The 20,258-nt window shown below is 50.1% G+C and overlaps 4 protein-coding genes across 4 annotated transcripts; 2 read left to right on the top strand and 2 right to left on the bottom strand.

Moving 5' to 3' along the window:
- Positions 1-158: 158 nt before the first annotated feature.
- Positions 159-6,386, top strand: AO090012000420 (protein kinase RIM15; the record flags this gene model as incomplete). The annotated part of the gene is made up of 2 exons (XM_001727387.3): positions 159-737; positions 798-6,386. The coding sequence occupies 2 exons, from the start codon at positions 159-161 to the stop codon at positions 6,384-6,386; spliced, it is 6,168 nt and encodes a 2,055-aa protein (XP_001727439.1).
- A 2,333-nt stretch (positions 6,387-8,719) lies between these two features.
- On the bottom strand, positions 8,720-11,561 carry AO090012000418 (Mechanosensitive ion channel family; the record flags this gene model as incomplete). The annotated part of the gene is made up of 2 exons (XM_001727386.1): positions 8,720-10,867; positions 10,938-11,561. 2 exons carry the CDS (start codon positions 11,559-11,561, stop codon positions 8,720-8,722), a joined length of 2,772 nt encoding a protein of 923 aa, XP_001727438.1.
- Positions 11,562-16,634: 5,073 nt separating this feature from the next.
- Positions 16,635-18,508, top strand: AO090012000417 (tubulin alpha chain; the record flags this gene model as incomplete). Its single annotated transcript, XM_001727385.3, has 7 exons — positions 16,635-16,646; positions 16,822-16,880; positions 16,988-17,141; positions 17,209-17,296; positions 17,351-17,422; positions 17,472-17,975; positions 18,042-18,508. 7 exons carry the CDS (start codon positions 16,635-16,637, stop codon positions 18,506-18,508), a joined length of 1,356 nt encoding a protein of 451 aa, XP_001727437.1.
- Positions 18,509-18,814: 306 nt separating this feature from the next.
- AO090012000416 (thiamine transporter TPC1) lies at positions 18,815-20,006 on the bottom strand (the record flags this gene model as incomplete). The annotated part of the gene is made up of 4 exons (XM_001727384.3): positions 18,815-19,531; positions 19,616-19,769; positions 19,835-19,887; positions 19,974-20,006. The coding sequence occupies 4 exons, from the start codon at positions 20,004-20,006 to the stop codon at positions 18,815-18,817; spliced, it is 957 nt and encodes a 318-aa protein (XP_001727436.1).
- Between the last annotated feature and the right edge of the window lie 252 nt (positions 20,007-20,258).

Raw genomic sequence — 20,258 nt, 5'->3', positions numbered from 1 at the left:
AATCCATAACCTCATTTCTTAGGGCACCCGCTCTGCCCGGCAGACGGTCTGCCTGGCTCTGTTGATTTCGCTTGTCTTTTTGCCTACGGTACCTCGAGTCGTGGCGGTGATCCCTCCCTGGGGCTTTTCCCACCGTCTCAGAAACCTTGCCAGTCAGCATGGCGGGCAATGGCACCCAAAGTCCTCAGTTCCTGGCGCCTCCGGCCGTGACGGCCTTACGGCAGGAGGCCCGGAGCATCGTTCCGAGTTTAACCCCTTCGAATCGCTCTCTCAGTGACGACAATGACATGCAGGAAGAACGTGCGGAGTTGAAACAGGCGGCGGAGCAGACGTTGAACGTCATTGTTGACCTGGATCTCGATGGCCGTATCAAATGGGTCAGTCCGTCATGGAGACAGGTCGTGGGAACCGACCCGGAGTCGGTGGAGGGTCGGATGATTTCGGATCTTATTGTGGACAACAAGAATGCTTTTCAAGATGCAGTTGAGGCCATGAAGGAGGATGATTCTCGAAGTCGCTTTATTCGCTTCTCGTTGCTGATGGGTCCCGACTCGGTTCTGAAATACGCCCCGGAACCACGACCTGTGGAAGCGGAGACTACAGGAACCGATGAAACTGAAGGCGCAGGCGGCCAGGAGGAGCCGCTTGCAGAGACGGAGGAGCACAACCATGATATTTTGAGCATGGAAGCACAAGGAATTATGGCGTACGACCGGACGGCGGATGGAGTTAGTCATGTAGGTTTACTCGCAGAATCGGGATGGCTGGTAGAAAGCTAACTGAAGAATGAAATATAGACGATGTGGATGTTGCGACCGTTCACTGAGCCCAGAGAAGTCACCATAGATCTCCCTCCTCTGCTGGTAGAATCTCTAGGCGTTGGGGCCGAGGTGTTAGCGAGTTATTTGACGACCTTGGCAGAAGCGGCCGCGAATGAACCCGATCCCTCTAAGCATCCTGCTCCCAACCCAGTATTGTGTCGAATCTGTGAGCGTCAAATCACACCATGGTGGTTTGAGAAACACTCCGATCTTTGTCTGCAGGAACACCGAGCTGAGATGGACGTTCAGATTGCACAGGAAAACCTCAATGAGCACCGTCATGCGATCGTGAAGGTACTGGACGCTCTTGAGGCTAGGCAAGGCAGACCCTTGGTGTTGGGCGAATCCAACCCGCCTTTACCCCAGCCGGAATACAAGGGACTGCCCATTGGACCGTCCCCAGTTGCTTCGGCACCATCATCGGGGTCCGTTTCTAATTCTAGTTCCGCTCCTGCCACTCCGCCTAGATCCAGAGACCACTCGGTTTCGGGCATGGGTCACTCCCGTGGTCGATCGTTCGCTGTCCGGCGGCCTTTGTCGCGCGTCGTCGAACTGATCCTGGATCTCTGCGATACGGCTTTGGAGATCAACATGCCGGTACTCAAGGAGACTCGCGTAGACAACAACGATGAATTCCGAACTTTATCCCCACAGTCAGAATCTCGGATTTCACAGGTTTACCAGTGGCAGTCGCCCAGCACTAATACCCTGGAACAGGAGCAAGGCCTGGCTGCTTTGTGCACTGATACAGAGCAGGTGGCTAAAGCGAAAGTGGATGCGACTGTTCGGTACCGCAGGATCGTTGAGTACGCCGAGCGAATTCGCATCGAATATACTGTGCTGGTGGAAGAGTGTATTACTGCAGCCCTTAGTAAGGCTGAGCGTATCGCAGCCGGTCAACTCAGTGATTCCAGCTCTTCTGAGGATGAACAGGTGCCGGATATCCTTGATAGTAACATAGTTACTGGCCCTATCCCCAGCCCCGCCCAGTCTCGGGAGTCCATACCGTTACCCCGTCCAATGTCCGCCTTGACGATGTCCATGCGGAATTCCCCCGACCGGCACCAGTCTCCCCATTCCTCTGAGGGTAAATTGTCATCGGTTGCTGTATCCACTGGGTCCAATAGTCCAATGGAATGTCCCACTCCTCGCTCGCACAAGAGCGTTGCCGGTGTGCTGGGCACGTCTCAACCTTCGCGACGCGGTCTTGCATCGGCAGATTTCGATGCCGGGGAGATGAGTGACAGTAGCGTTCTCTCATCTGCATTCCCGGGCGCCATGCGAACGGATTCACCGTGCTCTGACCGAAGCTTGGATAGAAAGCGTAGGAGCCTGGTACCTCCTGGACTATCGAGCTCCCCTCGCCGGGGTCATTCGCCTGCCAGAGTTTCTGGTCCCCATTCGCCGTTGCGGATGCCGAAGCCTCGCCTTTCTAGCGGCGCCGAAAGCCTGCCGTCTCCCATCGTTTCCCCGTCGACGAATGCCGGTGAACTAGCGCATCATCATTTCCGCCACCATCGTCGCCAGTCTTCAGCAACCTCGTCCGATGCTCCGCGGCCACCTGTCTCGCCGCACCTGGCATCGGCTAGCCAACCGCAGCCGCGACCAGCGCCGGTGTCCATCAAAGATTTCGAGGTAATTAAGCCAATCAGCAAAGGTGCCTTTGGTAGCGTGTATTTGTCGAAAAAGAAGACGACTGGGGAACATTTTGCGATTAAAGTTTTGAAGAAGGCGGATATGGTTGCCAAGAATCAGGTCACCAATGTCAAAGCAGAACGAGCTATTATGATGTGGCAGGGGGAAAGTGATTTCGTTGCCAAACTATACTGGACGTTTTCCAGCAAAGATTATCTCTATTTGGTAATGGAATATCTCAATGGGGGTGACTGTGCATCTCTTGTTAAGATCTTAGGTGAACTTCCTGAGGATTGGGCTAAGAAGTACGTTGCGGAAGTAGTCCTCGGGGTAGAACATCTCCATAGCAGAGGCATTGTCCATCGAGATTTGAAACCAGACAATCTATTGATTGATCAAACCGGTCACCTTAAGTTGACTGATTTTGGCTTGTCTCGGATGGGGCTCGTCGGGCGTCAGAAGCGGGTTTTGAAGAGTATGAACAATGAGCCAGCGCCCGATCTCCTGAAACAGGGACCATTCCCTCGCGCTACATCCATCACATCCTCTCGGTCTGCCTCATTTGATTTTCAAGGTAGCGGTTCGCCAGGGTCCACGCCACTGATGACCCCTGATGTTGCTGGCAGCATGCCCCAGCCGTCTTATTTCAACCTCAACCAGAGCGGAATTAGTCGACAGACGTCTCGTCGAGCATCAGGATATCGCAGCGATAGCGTAGGCAGCGAAGGTTTGAATTCAGTCTTCCGATCGCTATCCCTCCATGACCCCAGTGAAGTGCAGGGTTCATTGCCTGTTCCTGTGCCTGGCGCTCACAACTTGACTGAGGCGGAGGGCCAAAGTGAAGCAGGAGAATCTCCCCATCTATATCCGCTTCAGCCAACGCCTAGTAACTCGGTCCCGCATGACATTGGGCCGCAGCAAGGTATGATGCCGCCATTGATGGCGCTCTTCGACCCCGAGGACCATAACCGTCGTTTTGTGGGCACTCCAGATTACCTGGCCCCTGAGACCATTAATGGCGCGGGCCAGGATGAGATGAGCGACTGGTGGTCCTTGGGCTGTATCATGTTTGAATTCCTCTTCGGCTACCCTCCTTTCAACGCAAGTAGCCCAGATGAAGTGTTTGACAACATCCTCCACCGGAGAATCAACTGGCCGGACCATGTGGAAGAGTTGACGAGCCCGGAGGCTATTGATCTAATGAATAAACTGATGACTACCGATCCCGCTCAGCGGATTGGAGCTAATGTGGATGAAAAGTATCCAAACGGAGGAGCAGAGATCCGTAGCCATCCTTGGTTTTCGGATATCAATTTTGACACCCTGCTGGATGACAAGGCTCAATTTGTTCCAAATCTTGAGAATCCGGAAGACACCGAGTACTTTGATGCCCGTGGAGCTACGCTCCAAGCCTTCTCCGAGGAGCTAGAGGATGGGGACTCCCCTCGGCCTGTAACCACCGGACCATATCCAGATCGCCCGCACGATGCCCTTTTCAAGGTTCGCTCACAGGTCAATGCATCGAAGCGACCCTTGATGCCGCTGCATATCCCGCCTCACGTCCGCGAGTCACGTAGTAGACGACTGAGTGAGCCTTCTTTGGAAGATGACTTTGGCAGCTTTTCTTTTAAGAACCTCCCGATGCTTGAGAAGGCAAACAAAGATGTGATACAGAAACTGCGCCAAGAGGCGATGCAAGCACAGCAGCGCCCGTTCGCGGCTTCGGGTCCCCAGCAACAGCCTCCAGGAAAGGACCAGGGGCAGGCGCAAGGACAGGGGCAGAATCAGGCACAGACCCCGGCCCCATCTTCGTCTGGTCCCTCCCTGGAAGGAAGTCCGTTACCAATGTCGTTGCAGCGAACCATGTCACAAAATAAAGGAAACAATCGACCCTCCTCTCCGTCAAGCCAAGCAAACTCCTCCCCTAGTCGTCCGTCTCAGCCTTCGTCCCCTCTCCTGGTTCAGTTTAGCACTGGTCATCACAACCATGAGCGCAGAAAGACATCTGGTTCTTCGTCGACTAATTCGCACCACTCCAGTGCCTCGGGTCCACCTGCTAGCGCTGAGCAGGCTCGTATGGCAAGCCTAAAAATCAGCTCATCCGCCTCGTCGCCGGTGAAAACAAGCCGAGCCATAACCCATTCACCTGACAAGACACCATCAGGCCCTCCCCGTCACGGCAGTGTGCCTACGAGGGCTAGGTCGCAGACTATTGGGTCCCAGGATGGTGATTTATCTTCGTCCCTGGCCAGGGAATCATATGTTGCTGGTCACTACAAACGACGCAGCCAACGGTTCAACGATATCTCACCTTCTTCATCCGACAATGAAGACCCACGTACGAAGCAATTGTTCAAAAACCAGCGACAACGTCAAAGTTCCAGGCGCCTTTCCCAGCTTAACTACCCCGATGGCCCATTCTTCAGGCCCTTGGATGTACTGATCTGCGAGGATCATCCCGTCTCCAGAATGGTGATGGAACGCCTGTTTGAGAAGCTCCGCTGTCGTACGATCACCGCTGTGAATGGCGCAGAGGCTATGCGCTACGCTCTCAGCCAAGTACAATTTGACATTATCATGACGGAATTCAAACTGCCCCAGGTAAATGGAGCAGATGTCGCGCGTATGGTTCGGGAGACACGGAGTGCTAATCGACACACCCCAATTATTGCCGTGACGGGCTATCTGAAAGACTTCCCTGAGACGCACCACTTCGATGGGCTGATTGAGAAGCCCCCCACTCTGACCAAGCTTACCCAAGCATTGTGTAAGCACTGCCAGTGGAAACCCCCTCCGAACGATTCCATTCTTTCTCAGCCGTTGGCCGTTCCATCCGCAACACCTCGCCAGATACCAATTGCTGCCGAGCACAGTCCAAGCTCGGTGACATCATCCAACTTTGCCCCGGTGCCTACAAGCTCGTATCAAGGTTCTAGTCGCGCAGACTCCATCGGCAGTAGCTACTTTGGTGATATGGAGTCCGTCAAGGCCGAAGATGCCCCGGTTGTTGGGGGTCGTAAGTATGATGAATGGTCGTCAGGTCAAGGTGGACTAGGTATATCAGGGGATACGGGTACAACTCAAGTAGAATCGACGCAAGCAACTGTTGATTCCAATAATAAATCCAGCTCAGACCCTGCGCCTCTACTGCATTTGCTTCATGCTGTCTCCGCCCCGGCTTCTATGAATGCCTCCGGCACGCTCACCCCGCGAAAGCAGCGCTCTAGTGAAGCAATTCGCGCCAAGAGAGAATCGTTGGAAAGAAAACGCTATGAGGGCGCGGAGTCTGGTGATGATGAAGACGAAGAACTTGGGCGCTCCAACTCACGCACACAAAGCCCGAGGAATCGGTCAACCCGCCCTGGCTCTAAATTGGGCATAGAGATGATGAGAACTAACAGCAGAGGTAGCGTGGTCAGTGGCAGTGAAGAGTTGCTCAAGAAAGAGAGAGAATCGCTCGAAAGGCGGAGGAGTGGAGGCTCAGAGAGCATCAGCGAGGAGCGAGCAGAATCCCCTGGCATAGATGGTAAATTCGAAGGGCTCCATTTCCCCGAAGACGCAATTGTGCTGTCGGAAGACAATTATAGCCCTAGGCAGTCTCCCACACTTTCCGTGTCACAAATGAGCCCCAGTTTCTCTACCATGTCCCGTCTTGAGCCCTCGTTTGCTCATGGCATTACTGAGACAGGCTTTGGGGTCAGCCCGGACACGAGCACAGAAACTCTCAAGAAGGGCCACATAACTCCTCCTATTGTTTTCACGACAGAGGAGGGGTCCTCATCGGTCGACCCAAACACACCTTTCATCCAGACGTCTAGTGTCGAAGATGACACCGAGACAATCCCTGATTCTGAAGCCACTCCACGGCCGGTCCATACCCCTTCACTCGGCCTAGATTCGGAGATTACACCTCGTCAAGGAGGACGATAGAATGTTTACGTTTACACTTCGGTTGGAAAGATAGACTGTTTGCCTTTGATTTAGAAATTGCTGAGGACGCAGGTGTGTCGTTGCCTAGCCAGATATTCTGCATGTTTCCTGTGTGGTTATGGCCCTATTTCCTTCTCTGTATTTTTTTTTCTCTCCCTTTTCACTTGTCTGATATTGCGGTCGGCCCAAGTTACTCTCCATTCTGCTTGTTTTTCTTTTTCTTGTTGTTTCTCATTCCATTTCCCTTGCGGGGTTAAGCGGGTGTTTCGGAGTGATTGATATCATCTCAATCAGGTCATTTGAGTTCTTTCTTTTCTTTCCACTTTCAATATCCTTGCTTCCACTGCTGTTGCACCATTCCATTCCATTCCATTTCCTATGTTCTATCAACTCATATCTTCAATTCAAAACCAAACAAAAAAAGTCGTGTATGTACGAAATAAACTATTCGTCTGTCCAGGCGAAGGAAGAAAGCGACACCAACCGCAGGACAACACCGAGATTGACTCTTAAACGGACACAAAAAAGAAAAAAAAAAAAAGAACCCCTCTGAACGCATGAGAAGATCATTCTGTTCCTTCTTATTATGGCTTCGGTAGTAAATATTTATGTGTATTTTATGACATGATACGTTGAGATTTTATGATATGGTGCATGATTAGCATTGGCATTGTCACTGAGCGGCTGATCGTCTTCAATGTATTTGTAACTGAAGTGCTTATGGCGTTCACCCTGTCTTCTTCTTGGGAATTAATACAACGCAGTTTTATTTTAATTCCTTTTCTCCGCCTGAAGATAATCTAAATTCAATCGTGATGTAGTTACACGCAGTACAGTAAAGCTTGCAACTTAAAACAATTTAATCGCCAGCCTTACTATTCCACGACAAACTTCCTCCAACAGAGCAAGCAACCTTGGCAAACCGAAGACTGATTGCTCCACAAGGCTATGTACATACATCTACATACAACATCATGGAACCACAAGACATCCCTCAAACCCCATCAATCCCCATCCAAATCCTCTCCGACCTCCACCTCGAAATCAACCAGCAATACCCCTCATTCGAAAATCCCCATCTGCGCAAAATATCTCATTCTAGCCGGCGACGTAGGCCGCCTAACAGACTACGACCAACTACCTCCACTTCATCCAAAAACACACATCCCGATTCGAACTCGTATTCCTTACTCTGGGCAACCATGAATTCTACAATCTGTCTTTCGCAGAAGACCTGGAAAAGGCCAAACAGCTGGAACAGGAACCCTCGTTACAGGGACGGTTAGTCCTCCTTCATCGACGAGGCTACAGTGCAGGCGAAGAATCAAAGATTTCCAGAAAAATCACAAGCTGGACGATTTCGATGACCATAATCACTATCACGAGGCAGATCTCGACTGGTTGCTTAACGAGATCCGGACCGCTAATACACCGGGAAATGCGGGCCCAGAAGCAATCTATTATAGTCGTGACGCATCATGCGCCTTTGAGACGAGGGAGGTCGAGTCCGCGGCACGCGCAGAACGCCTGGAGCTCGGCGTTTGGGACTGATGTTTTATCAGATGGTTTGGATGGGATCCGAACATGGGTCTTCGGGCATACGCACTATACGGACTGATTTCAAGGAAGGGGGGGACGAGGGTTGTGAGTAATCAACGGGGGTATGTGCTTCCTTGGAGTAAGACGAATGGAAAGGATGGGGTTTGATGTTGGGAAGGTTATTCATGTGTGATTCTTGTTGTGTGTGTTTTTGAGTTCTGAGGGTCCTGTTATAGATGCCATGCTTAACGACTGATGTGATACACGGGTAGGTTTTTCGTGGTATTGTTCTTACTCTCATAATCGTAGTCAAGACTCTCACGGCTCATTTGCGATTGCTGCAAGTTGTTGGATTCATTTTTTGTTATATTAAGCAGACTAGGTATGCTACATGGTCAGGATGCGGTTCCACAGGTTTACTCAACCTGCGGATATTCAATGGATATTATTCGTTTCTAAATTCAATGACTGTTATTGAGTAGAGAAAGTGTACTCAGGCTCAACTGTTAGAAATGATAACTATCAATCTTGTAAAGTCTAATAATTAAATGACAATGAATGATAAAACGCTCATAGCCAATGGGTGTATAAACCGCCAGTTGGAAGATGTATGCTCATATGAACTAATGACAAAACTCAGTCCTGTCTGTTTCCATATTGCAATCAAAAAAGAACGATGCCGCCCACAATGTAAACCATAAAACAACGTGGATCATGTGCACGTAGGTATCAGAAAGATGGCAGTATTTATGAACAGATATATTTTCACAGATAAAGAAAAGAGCGTTTGGGGATTATCGTGTGCCCGGTGAAACAGAGCGGATATCGCTTGAGTCGAATCGACCTTGCTCGGCCAGATCGTCACGCTCGCGGCTGACGCTGGAGCGGTGGCGGAAAAACCGGTTGCGACTGATGGAGGACAGGCTATGGGTGCCTTGGGACTCCGTCGACCGACGCCCTTCGCCCGGCTGGGTCGGGACGCTGAGGTTGGACGGGCGACGTGCCCGGGAGGACGACGAGCGGCTCTGGCGTTCGGCCTCTTCCTCCTCTTCCTCTTCTAGGATGCGGCGCTGGGCGGCTTCGCGATTGGAAGAGCGGACAACGTCATCAACACGAGGGGAGGTGGTTTCAAACACATCGCCCATCACATCGCCGGAGGAGAGATCGCGCATGCCCAATGAGAAGTCGACATGTTTGTGTGACTGGATCGACTCTCCCCGAGCACGGGCCGCAGCGGTGTTCATGCCTTTGCGCAGGATTGACGGGTGGCGGGCGGCGCTGGAGCTGCTGTGTCCGGTGTTCTCGGGCATGTCGTGGATGGGGGTCGGCGGTGGGCGACTGTCGTGGTCGGCCGATGACGTCTGAGGTGGGAAACCCGTGACATGGAAAGGAATATCCACACGGGCACCCTGGAGGTTCATGCGTGGGCCCTCGATGCCGATCTCTTGCAGGGCAACCATGAGCATACAGATGAACTTGTTACGACGCTGAAGACGCAATCCTTCATTCTGCCAGTTGGACTTGTAGAAGAAGACGACGTTGAGGGTCACAGAGAAGTTTTCCGTCACGGCACGCATCTCAGTCAAAATATTAGTCTGGAACTCGCGCTTTTCGCTGCGGACAAATTCCAACAGGCGTTGGCGGAGGGCATCAATCTGCTCAAGCGTTGTGCCGTACTTGATCACGATGGGGATGGCTTCTGCGAGGGCGCCAGATCTGCGTTGATTGAGAATAAAGAGCCCGTTCAGATAGCTGTTTGGTGCCTGGACAATGTGACCCTGCATCTTCTTGAACTCCGTGTAGAGCAACGAGATCTGCTTCACAAAGTAGTCATCACCCAAACCAGCATCACCTGCGTTACCGTAGATCGTCACACGGTCGCCCACATCGAAGGGATGCTTGACAAAGACGAAGATAATCGACTGCAGAAATTCCTGGGCGGTGGCAGAGAAGAGCCAGGACAAGGCAAGAATACTGGAACCCGCGGAGGTGAGCACGCCGGAAGCCGAAGTCGAGATCAGCGATACGAAGACGATCAAGCTGATGACAACGACGAAGAACTCCAAAACATTGTCGAGTCGTGAGACGACCGAGTCAAGATCCTTCAGAGACGCAGTGATAGCCTTGCGTTCCCGTCCGATTTCCACACAAACCGCCTCCAGTTCGTCCATAGAGATGTCGCCATTCATATCTTTGTCGAACATGATAAATGCAGCCTCGGCTTCCTCGCTGTTATCGAACGCCTCTTTAAGATCGCCGGCAAAGACAGTATCGAATCCGTCACGCACGAAAGTCCGGTAGAGACGCCGCGCCAGAACCTGGCAGCCCGAGGTAGTCCGCAACAAGGTCAAAATGACTTGATAGGGATGAGTACTGTTCGTCGCCTTCCGGCCCGTGAAGTCCGCGGCAACTGCTCCGGCCATGTCTCCAACCTTGTTCAATGCGCCTTTGGCTACACGTTGCGCCTTGCCAGCGTATTGCAGCGGGTAGCGCAATGGGGTCTTGGTACCGCTGCCACTGTTATCATTCTTTTCTTCAAACTCATCGTCTTTCACTGAGATCTTGTTGCGAGAGAAGTCGTACAGCTTGGTCAAACTGCCGATCTGGAACTTATTGATTTCAATACGATCGGCATAGGTACGCGTATGGAAACTTATGGCGATGAGTTGAATAATGATCTTTTCGATATAGTTCAGGATCGTCCAGACAAAGATGGAGATGATAATCTTGTTGACCGTATTCTCCCATGAACGCGTGGCTGAGTTGCCGTCCACATGGTGGTTCTTCATTGTGGGAAGAAAAGAGACCTCGATACCTAGCCACCAAAAGAAAAAAGTGGCGTGTAGCTCCAATTGCTTGGCCATGTCGCGCCACTTTTTGGCATTGTTGGTAAAAATACTGGCCAACAAACCTGCAACGACAGGGATACATTTGGCCACGATCTAACGCATTGAACCGTCAGGTACACCGCAGGAGAAACCGGAAAAGGGAAAGAGAAAGGAGGATACATACTCTACCAGCCCACAGAGTCAACCAGACAATTTCCAACCAAACAGAGAACCAAAGAAGTTCAACACCTCCCACGTTCGCATCCGGGTAAGCCAGTGCGCCGACCAGCAGCGGAATCAGTAAGATAAGAACGAGGGGTACAATGTAGGTTATATAGCGAATGATGAAGCTGGACTCGTGGATCTTTTTGACGAATCGGGCGATGTTCGTGTTGGGAGACTCCGGTGGATTGTAGACAGCGGCTTTCTCGTGCAAAGGATTGGTGGCCTCGTCGAACTCGTCCACATTCTGGGAGCGATGCGAGCGAGAACGCGATATCGAGTTGCGCTCACCTTTACTCTCCGTGTCCTCATGGGTAGAACGTGACGCCACCTTCTCCGCTTCAAGGAGAGCTAAGTCATCTTCGAGGCGTTTGGCCTGTTCCCTTTGGGCCGAAGGCGAGCGTAAAGCTGTGCGGTCCAGATCGTCGGCAGACGAGGTGTCAACGGTGAGGTGGTTGTTCCCGTGAGTGTCTTGCGAGCCCTCGTTGATATAGGTGCCTTCATCTGAGGTTGGGGAATGGTCGTCCGTCCTGTTTTTCTTCTCCGCATATTTGGGAGCAGGAAGCTCCTCAACAGGGGTCGACATACCGGCACCAGGCCAGGAGTCTTAATAACTATTAGGTGTAATTGATCTCGAGTATATGTAATTGGACTGGAAGCGCGTTAGAGACTGCTAACACGCTGTAGCTTGCGATGAAAAAGGAATGACTAAATGAAGCAAAAGAATGAATGGACGAGACCCCGGTATCTGGCAACCCCAAGGAGTCTGGAAGGGTTGAAACAGTTTCGGCAGAGGGGCAGTAGTAGCATATAAATATGTGATGGGACCAACAATACGAGACGGAGACGCACCTTCAGTGGGGGCTCCGATGTCAGACTAACACGCAGACGGGATTTGATGTGGGCATCGGATGCCGGACCCGTCGTGGTCTAGTTAATAGAAAGGGAAAAGAGTTTAATAGTGGTGTAAGAAAAGAACAATTACAAGATGGAGAATTATAGAGACAGTAGAAGGTAATAGAAAGATAGGCGGATGGCGACAGAAGAGAAGGGATTGAGGAGGGAAAGGAAACCAAAGAGGAGAACCAACGAAGTATTAAACCGGAAGGTCGTTACTTATCCTTAGTAGGTTATTGAAAAAAAAGGAAAAAGAAAAAGAAGAAAAAAAAAAAAAGAAAAAATCAAGTTGAGCACGGAAGCACTGACAAGCACAGAAATTATGCAGCCGAGTTCCAATGGAGGAGCAGTTAATTTGTGCCGATCGCACGGGAGAAAAATAGGACGGTGGAGACCTTCCGACATGCGAAGAATTTCTCAGTTCCAGACCGTTTTGTCATTTGATGTCAGTGTTTTGGATCATCGCTGAATTGACTTCATTAGGGTTGCGTCTTTGTCGGCACAATCACGTCGGGCTCTTGTCCTCCAAGTCCACCGGCATTCTTTCCTCCTTCGATTGTACAGATATCAAAATCCTTATCTATCAAACCTAAATTGTATTTTTATCCTTTTCGTGAGAGTCCACAAACCAGGGACGGATCGTTGTGGCTTTCCTTTTCCCCTGTTAAAGCAGATCTCGAGATGAACTAAGGGGAGCCACCCGTTCACCGTCGGCTTGGATCAGTGGTTCTGGCCAGTGGCCACTGCCCCTCTGTTGGGTCCTTAGCTTTCCCACTAGCAGTGAACGACCCAGCAGCTCTGACCAATGGTGGTCCTATCGCAGGGCTTCTAGTCAGACTCGAGAACGTGGACTCCGAGTAAGGTAGTGACCCCTACCGCGCATGTCGGTCTAGACGTAAGTTTCAGTTCAACGGGAAGTAAGTCAGATTCCTTGCATAGCTGCAAAAAGACTGGTGTTCTCGGGAAAAAGATAGTTCGAGACGGACAGCGAGTCGTGTAACCGAGTAATCGATTTGTGATGGCGATGGGAACCCGTCATTGGTTGACTATCTCCGTCCAAGTAAAACACACAATGGGAAATTGGCCACCGCCAAGAAACGCCACCTCAGGCACACTTACGGCAAGCTCTGAACTTTCGCTTTCTCACCGGCCAAAAGAGGAAGAGGGAAAATCATGGGCAAAGCAAAAAGAACATGTCAAAATCTGTCAATCACACTGACAGCGGCAGTGAACGTTGGACTAGTGTTCACTTCTCGGCGCGGTACTTCTCAGCTCACAAAGTCTTCTCTCCCACACGGTTCGCGAACAATGGCATTAGTCATTGATTCCGTTGCAGTCCCCATTGGCCTGATATCCTTCGTAGTGGGTATTTTAGTCAAGAGAGAATATATTAATCTGGATCTCATACGGTGCGAATATTAATAGCATCGATATCGTGAAAAGGCTATTTTACAATCTATGCGCATTTATTGGTTAAAAAAACCTGATTTTGGTTATGCACTGCATATGCACCCCATTGTGATACATAATGTATGTCCTAAGCATTGGCCTGAGGAGAGCTATTGATTCAAAAGTATTCAATGAGTAAAAGAAAAAGGGCAAAAAAAGGGGAGAGTTACGGAGTACATTCCCCAACTACCTTCCGTAGTACTACCATCCATACATGGTATGGTGCAACAAATTGTTAACCGAGAGAGTCTATGAGTACGGAACTGTTACTCCGATCTGTGTCTTTTGGATGTTGACGTGTTGTTCCCCGCTCCGATCAACCACTCAACGGGAGATACCTTTATGACGATGCTGTACCAAATCTTGATAGGCACTCTGACAATGGTGGAGCGCCCCATCATAAACTTTCTTTACTAAGAAGTGCATAAGCGAGGAGTACAATCATGTCATTGTATGCACAGTATGATATGCTAGAGACCTGAAGATAATCGCATGTAGTGTGACAAATGTATACCTAGCATTTTATCCCACGTTGTCGTTGACCATATTGTCCATAAACCGAGGTATGGTATCATTGCATCCCCGCATTTCCCGAAGAGCACGTGGTGGATCATAGTTACCCAGATTGCTGAAATATACCTCTATAATGTACGTAGTTTAGTATAAAGGACCAGTCCCGGAATATGATGGCTGAAACATCTCGACATGATGGCAGAAGAACATAGTACTCTATTAATACGGCTCTGGGAAATTATTGTGAAATTCGCTATAAGCAAGTACGATATAAGCAATTTAGAGGGCCAGATAAAGTACTGGCTTATGGCGAGGGTTTACAGTACATTAGCTTATTTAGTAGTGCACAACTGTTAATACCCCCAAACACTAAAGACTGGCTCCTTTGTTCTTTCTGCACAAGACACTGTTCTAAATACTGAGGCTCAGGCAATAGACGCTTAAAGCATCAAGTCACAGTGTAAGGAAAATTCTGGACGACCTGTGTAAAGAGCCCGGGTATCTTTCATGAAGGCTGTACATACCAGCTGACCTAGCGTTCGCTATTCGTCTATACCGGCCTTCGTGTGGACCATAGCTTCAACAGATGCCGATATGTCTTGGGACAACTTAGATGTGGAGCGTGCTGGAAATATTTTGGTGAGTTAGGATGACGATCTAGACTACATCGGAAGCATATTTACATTCCCCCTTCCAATTAGGGCCTTAATTCAACGCCACCACCGAGTTATCAACGGGGAGCGGCGATCCTCATATTCTAGTCGCCTCACCGTGATTTCTTTTTCCCACATTAGATTGGGTTCTGGTAAGTTAGACGACTGGTGGATGGGTTCCATAAAAGGAGATGTTGAACAATGCTCTGGCCTCCTTGTAGATGGAACGCGAAAGATTAGATCTACGATGGTATGAGCTAGGTGCGTTGCACAGGATGCTGTCTAGCACTTATATCGGTCACGCCGTTATATTACCCTCCCTCTCTAAAACTCATTCCATTTTCGGTATGACTCGGATTCTTCTGCATGTTATGACCGTCACCCGCATAGCGGTGTTCTTCCTTCGCACATCTAAGAAGAAAATGACAGCAAGTCCGACCAAGCGTGATCTCCGGAGTTCTATGATCCATAGCTTGGCTTATAACTTGTGAGAAGAACAAATCAATGTCTTCCTTAAGACTCAAAAAGTTACTTCCAGCACATCCTAACAACGTCTACACTTATTCAGTTCCAAGTAAACGGATTGAAACCTTCACCCTCAAAGCTTCCAATAACTGTCAAAACCCCCAGACTTGCCTCGCAGGTGATCTCCATCACCGTGCGGTCATCGATTTCTTGGTCACTCTACATCAACATTCTACACCGATATCCATTCCCTTTTCGCTTGTATGACTCTAACAGAGTTCTATAGATAAAAAAGATGCACTGGACCCCATTCTGCTCCTTCACCCACTAGCCATACCATACCTAAACATAGACTCAAAGTATTTTAACTATGACAGACGCGAAAAGCTATTTAAACCAAGCAGGGATATCTATTCTCACCTTCCTTATCTGACCAGCTATGAAGCCGTCGGGTTGATAGCTCCAAGGAAGGGCCGAAGCTGATCATATATAAAGTGAGTGGTCTCTAAGACTTGAGAGTTTGTGTCTGCACACCTCTATTATTGACAAGTTAATTTTGATCATTAACTTCCTCGGGATTATTGTTGTTCTCTTAAGGGTAAATGCTATTTATTCCAGGTTGAGTATAATATTGCTCACTTGGGTGAGTGTGATGGCCTTAGGCACAATGTACACGAGTAATCCGAAGGAGGAAGTGCAAGAGCACAGTTCAGTACTTATATTGTGAAGACAGTAGGGTGCTCTGCGCAAGACAAGTTACAAGGTATACTAAGCGTCTTATATGCGGCTTTTCCAATAGGAATTTCAGCTGTCCTGACTTCATACTGTTCAATCAGGATCCTTTCCTTGTATTTTTCTAGCATGACAGCTGGAGAGCATTAACTTCTACTTTGAGAGGATAGCACTATACAAAACAATCATAACCGCACAAGTAGTACTAGATCTAATCAACAGATGATCGGGTCATGACTAAGGACCCATGTTTGGGATACTTGTGTCTTTTTTGAAGATTGTTGCACTCTCAAGGTGAACCTGTAAAGAACTTCAAGTACTTAGTAGGCGATGCTTTACAGAGCATAGGTAGTGGATGAGTTTCTTTATTTTCTGTACATCAATGGAACTAAAGGTGAGGCTCAGCTTACAGGTAATGAGGCAGACGGCTGCCTCCGATAGTCTAACCTAACGGCTATCGGGAGTGGAGATACTAAGTCAAACTTCTGAGTTAGGGTTCTTCTTATGTCTCTGAGTGTCGATTATCCGTTTTCAGTTAAGATTGAGTACGGTTGATTGATAATCCATGGAAGTACTCCGTGCGTGCCGAGTAGATATTGTTAATGTGAACTATGAGGGTGATCCAGGGTCCAAGGATATGGAAGAGGAAATAACATAACATGATGGGCTCTGACGGGTCACGTAATGATCCGCTCAGTGGATGGGTCAGGAGAGGCAGGAAGGCCGCTGATTGGCTGACAGGGTCTTGTTGATTGGGCCCACGGGCAAGAACGAACGCCGAACTATCACTCCACTGCTCCTTCACTTTACTAGTTCTCTCTTCTCTTCTCTCCTCATCCTCTTCGATTCCTTTAAACTACACCTGACTCTTTTCCAATTCTCTCCCATCCAACCACCGGGATATCCTTTTGCTCCATCCTTCTCCCGTATTATCATCTCGTTAAGCCATCATGAGAGGCGAGGTACGAACCACTCTGAATTTACTGCCGTTTGCTTATTTACTTCCCCCGCACTGTCACGCCCCTCCCCTTAACCACGACCGTTGAAATTTACCTCATTCGGGCTCATCTTGCCTTAGCATCGCCCTTACCCATGGACGTGTATCTCTGGATTCTGACCTCCGTCCTTCTTATTTAGATTTGCCACATCCACATTGGCCAGGCTGGTACGCAGCTTGGTAACAGCGCTTGGGAGTTGTATGTTCACCGCTTTTCCCGTTGCCAACATCTACATACCCCACTCTGAACTAGCCCACGTCTCGGCAGCAACCAGCTTGCAATCAAGCTAATCGCGACCGATACAGATACCTTCTGGAGCATGGCCTCAAGGCTGATGGCCGTATCGACCCCGAGGCGTCCGAGGAACTCAACTCGGGCGCTTCGTTCGAGACCTTCTTCAGCGAGACCAGCAACGGCAAATACGTCCCCCGTTCGATCTTCGTTGACCTCGACCCATCGGTACGCAATCGTCTTCCAGAAAGCAAGTGAATGCTTGTGAGGAACTTATTACGCTGACTGTTGCCAGCCTATTGATGAGATCCGTACCGGTGACTACCGCCAGCTCTTCCACCCTGAGCTGTTGATTAGCGGAAAGGAAGACGCGGCCAACAACTGTACGGTTTAAAGAGAACATCGGTAGAAAGCAAAGGCTAATCGATGAACGACAGATGCTCGTGGTCACTATACCATCGGAAAGGAGCTTGTGGACAACGTCGTTGACCGCGTCCGCCGGGTGGCCGGTAGGGCTAATGAACCGACCATATTTTAGGCCTCTGCTGATCTTGCCAGATAACTGTTCCTCTCTACAGGGCTTCCTGGTCTTCCACTCCTTCGGTGGTGGTACTGGCTCTGGTTTCGGTGCTCTGTTGTTGGAGCGCCTCTCCACTGAATACGGCAAGAAAGCCAAGCTAGAGTTCGCCGTTTACCCTGCCCCCCGTGTATCAACTGCGGTTGTTGAGCCCTACAATGCTGTACTGTCCACCCACAGCACTATTGAGAACGCTGACTGCACCTTCCTTGTTGACAACGAGGCAGTCTATGACATTTGCCGTCGCAACCTGGATATCCCCCGCCCGAGCTATGAGCATCTGAACCGCCTGATTGCTCAGGTTGTCAGCTCTATCACCTCCAGTCTGCGTTTCGATGGTGCCCTCAACGTCGACTTGACTGAATTCCAGACCAACTTGGTGCCCTTCCCTCGTATCCACTACCCGTTGATCTCCTTTGCCCCCGTTGTATCCAGCAACCGCAGTTCTCATGAAAGCTTCAAGGTGCAGGATCTTACCTTCCAGTGTATGGACCCCTTACTGTTCCCCCGAGTACTATTGGTGGCATGGAGTGACTGACAACGACTTTTAGGCTTCGAGCCTAATAACCAGATGGTTGTCTGCGATCCTCGTAACGGAAAGTACATGGCTGTGGCTCTGCTGTACCGCGGTGACGTTGTGCCCCGTGACTGCACCCAGGCCGTAGCTGCCATCAAGGCCAAGGCTTCCTTCAACCTGGTCGAATGGTGCCCTACTGGATTCAAGCTGGGTATTAACTACCAGAAGCCCGTGCGCGTTCCCAACAGCGAACTTGCCCCGGTCGATCGCTCTGTCAGCATGCTCTCCAACACCACCGCCATCTCCGAGGCCTGGAGCCGTCTTGATCACAAGTTCGATCTCATGTACTCCAAGCGTGCCTTCGTCCACTGGTATGTCGGCGAGGGTATGGAAGAAGGAGAATTCTCCGAGGCCCGTGAAGACCTCGCTGCCCTGGAGAAGGATTACGAGGAGGTTGCCAACGATGGCGAGCCATTGGAGGAGGAAGAGCCTGAATACTGATCGGCTTGCAACTCAGCGCCCGCTCTGCTTGTCGGTTTAATCCTTGGCTTGTCTACTTTGTGCCAAAATTGTATCTCGTCCTTGTGCTTGCGACAACCCCTTCTGTTTTCTTGTTTCCCTAGCGTTCGTTCTATTTCTCACCCTTGTCCGGTAGCCAGTCGGTAGAATATGGCGCGTAAAATACGAATACACATCTAATTTCCTGCGAGGGATCTCATTCCCAGTCCATTATGAATCGGCACCCAAGATAACACCGGGTAATGCATTAGTCTATACTGTACAATCTAATCAATGACGGGACGGAGATCACTCCGACGCCACTTCGAGCTCGCGGAGATAATGCAGGGACTTCTCGTAGGTCCACATCGTCACGGCGCTGGCCGGCGCGGCCTTGAATAGACTCACGGTCAAACCGCGATAGAGCCCTCGCATCCCCTGTGTCCGCACGATCATGGCCATGGTGTTGTACACCCCCTGGTACTCCGGGATATTCCGATGCACATACTTGGATCGCGTCGGGCCCTGCACCTGCAGCCTCTTCCGCACCAGGTCTAATGGGAACACCCCAGTCTTGGCCAACACGCTGGCCACCACTCCGGCCGCGGCATCCCCGGACCCAAACGGCAGATCATGCAATCCAGACATCACTGGCCGTAAGGATTCATACGTTGCGAAAAATAATCCCATATAGGGCACAATCTGCCCGACCGCCGCACTACAACCCCGGAAAAACCCCTTCGGGCCCTCATTCTGCGCTATATCGCGTACCGATGCGTAGAGCGATGTATACACACGTTCTGTGCCCTGCGCTGCAAACCGTGTACGTAGTAAATCAAGCGGGTACGTCGACGCCGTGGCCAACCCTCCTGCCGTGGCGCCCGCGACGAAGGATTCAGCCGGCGGAGGAAGTCGGTAAGGGTCTAGTTGCGATAGGGCTTGCGTGGTTGTTCGGTAGGCGGCGAATTGGATCGCGCCGTAACAGACATACATTAGTTCCGCGGGGATGTTGCCTTTCCATAATCCCTGTTTTTGGAGTTAGACTTGGGGGGGAAGGATTCGCGGGGGTTGTATGTAGGTGGTTGGTTTAGGCATAGGCGTAAGACGTACTGTTATCCCTTCTTCGCGGACTATGGAGCGGATCGTGGGAAGCGTGCCTTTGTAAACGGGGCCTTTTATGTTCTGGTGTGAGGTTGGGTCGGAAAGGGAGTGGATTTGGAGCTGGAGACGGATTTTAACGACGTCGAGGGGGGCAACGCAGAATCTTTATTATTTCCATTGCTGTTAGTTGAGGTTTTTGGTGTTTGTTGTTGAGGGATAGGAACATACCGGGAGACTAGGCCTGCGATCCCGCCTGCGAGAACGACCTGTCGTCGCGTGCCCTGTTCATTTCACATTGCGCTTTTAGTACTAGAGTGTAGTAAGGAGGAAGGAAGAGCCAAGACGAATTGATTGACCGTGGACTTACCTCATCCTTGAGGTGTTCTCCCCCGGCAGACATGCATGTGATTGAGACTGGCACACGGGGATCTGGAACGTTTGGCGCCGGGTAAATGGAAACGATGGTTTTTCGTTTTCGGGTGGAAATTTATTGACCTAGGATATAATGGGGGTTTATAAGAGTTGATTTATAAGATTTCAATGGGTTGAATAGTTCATGGGAAATTTTGTGATTAAGTCAGTGATACGTAAAGAGGTTCTTAGGTAACGAGCAATGCTTTGGATTGGCTCTTTTTTGTTCCTGGTTACTAAC

The sequence above is a fragment of the Aspergillus oryzae genome, chromosome 4, assembly GCF_000184455.2.
Source record: "Aspergillus oryzae RIB40 DNA, chromosome 4".
NCBI classification, from domain to species: Eukaryota; Fungi; Ascomycota; class Eurotiomycetes; order Eurotiales; family Aspergillaceae; genus Aspergillus; species Aspergillus oryzae.
The sequence above is the reverse complement of the archived record's forward strand: the minus strand, read 5'-3'. Positions and strand labels throughout refer to the sequence as shown.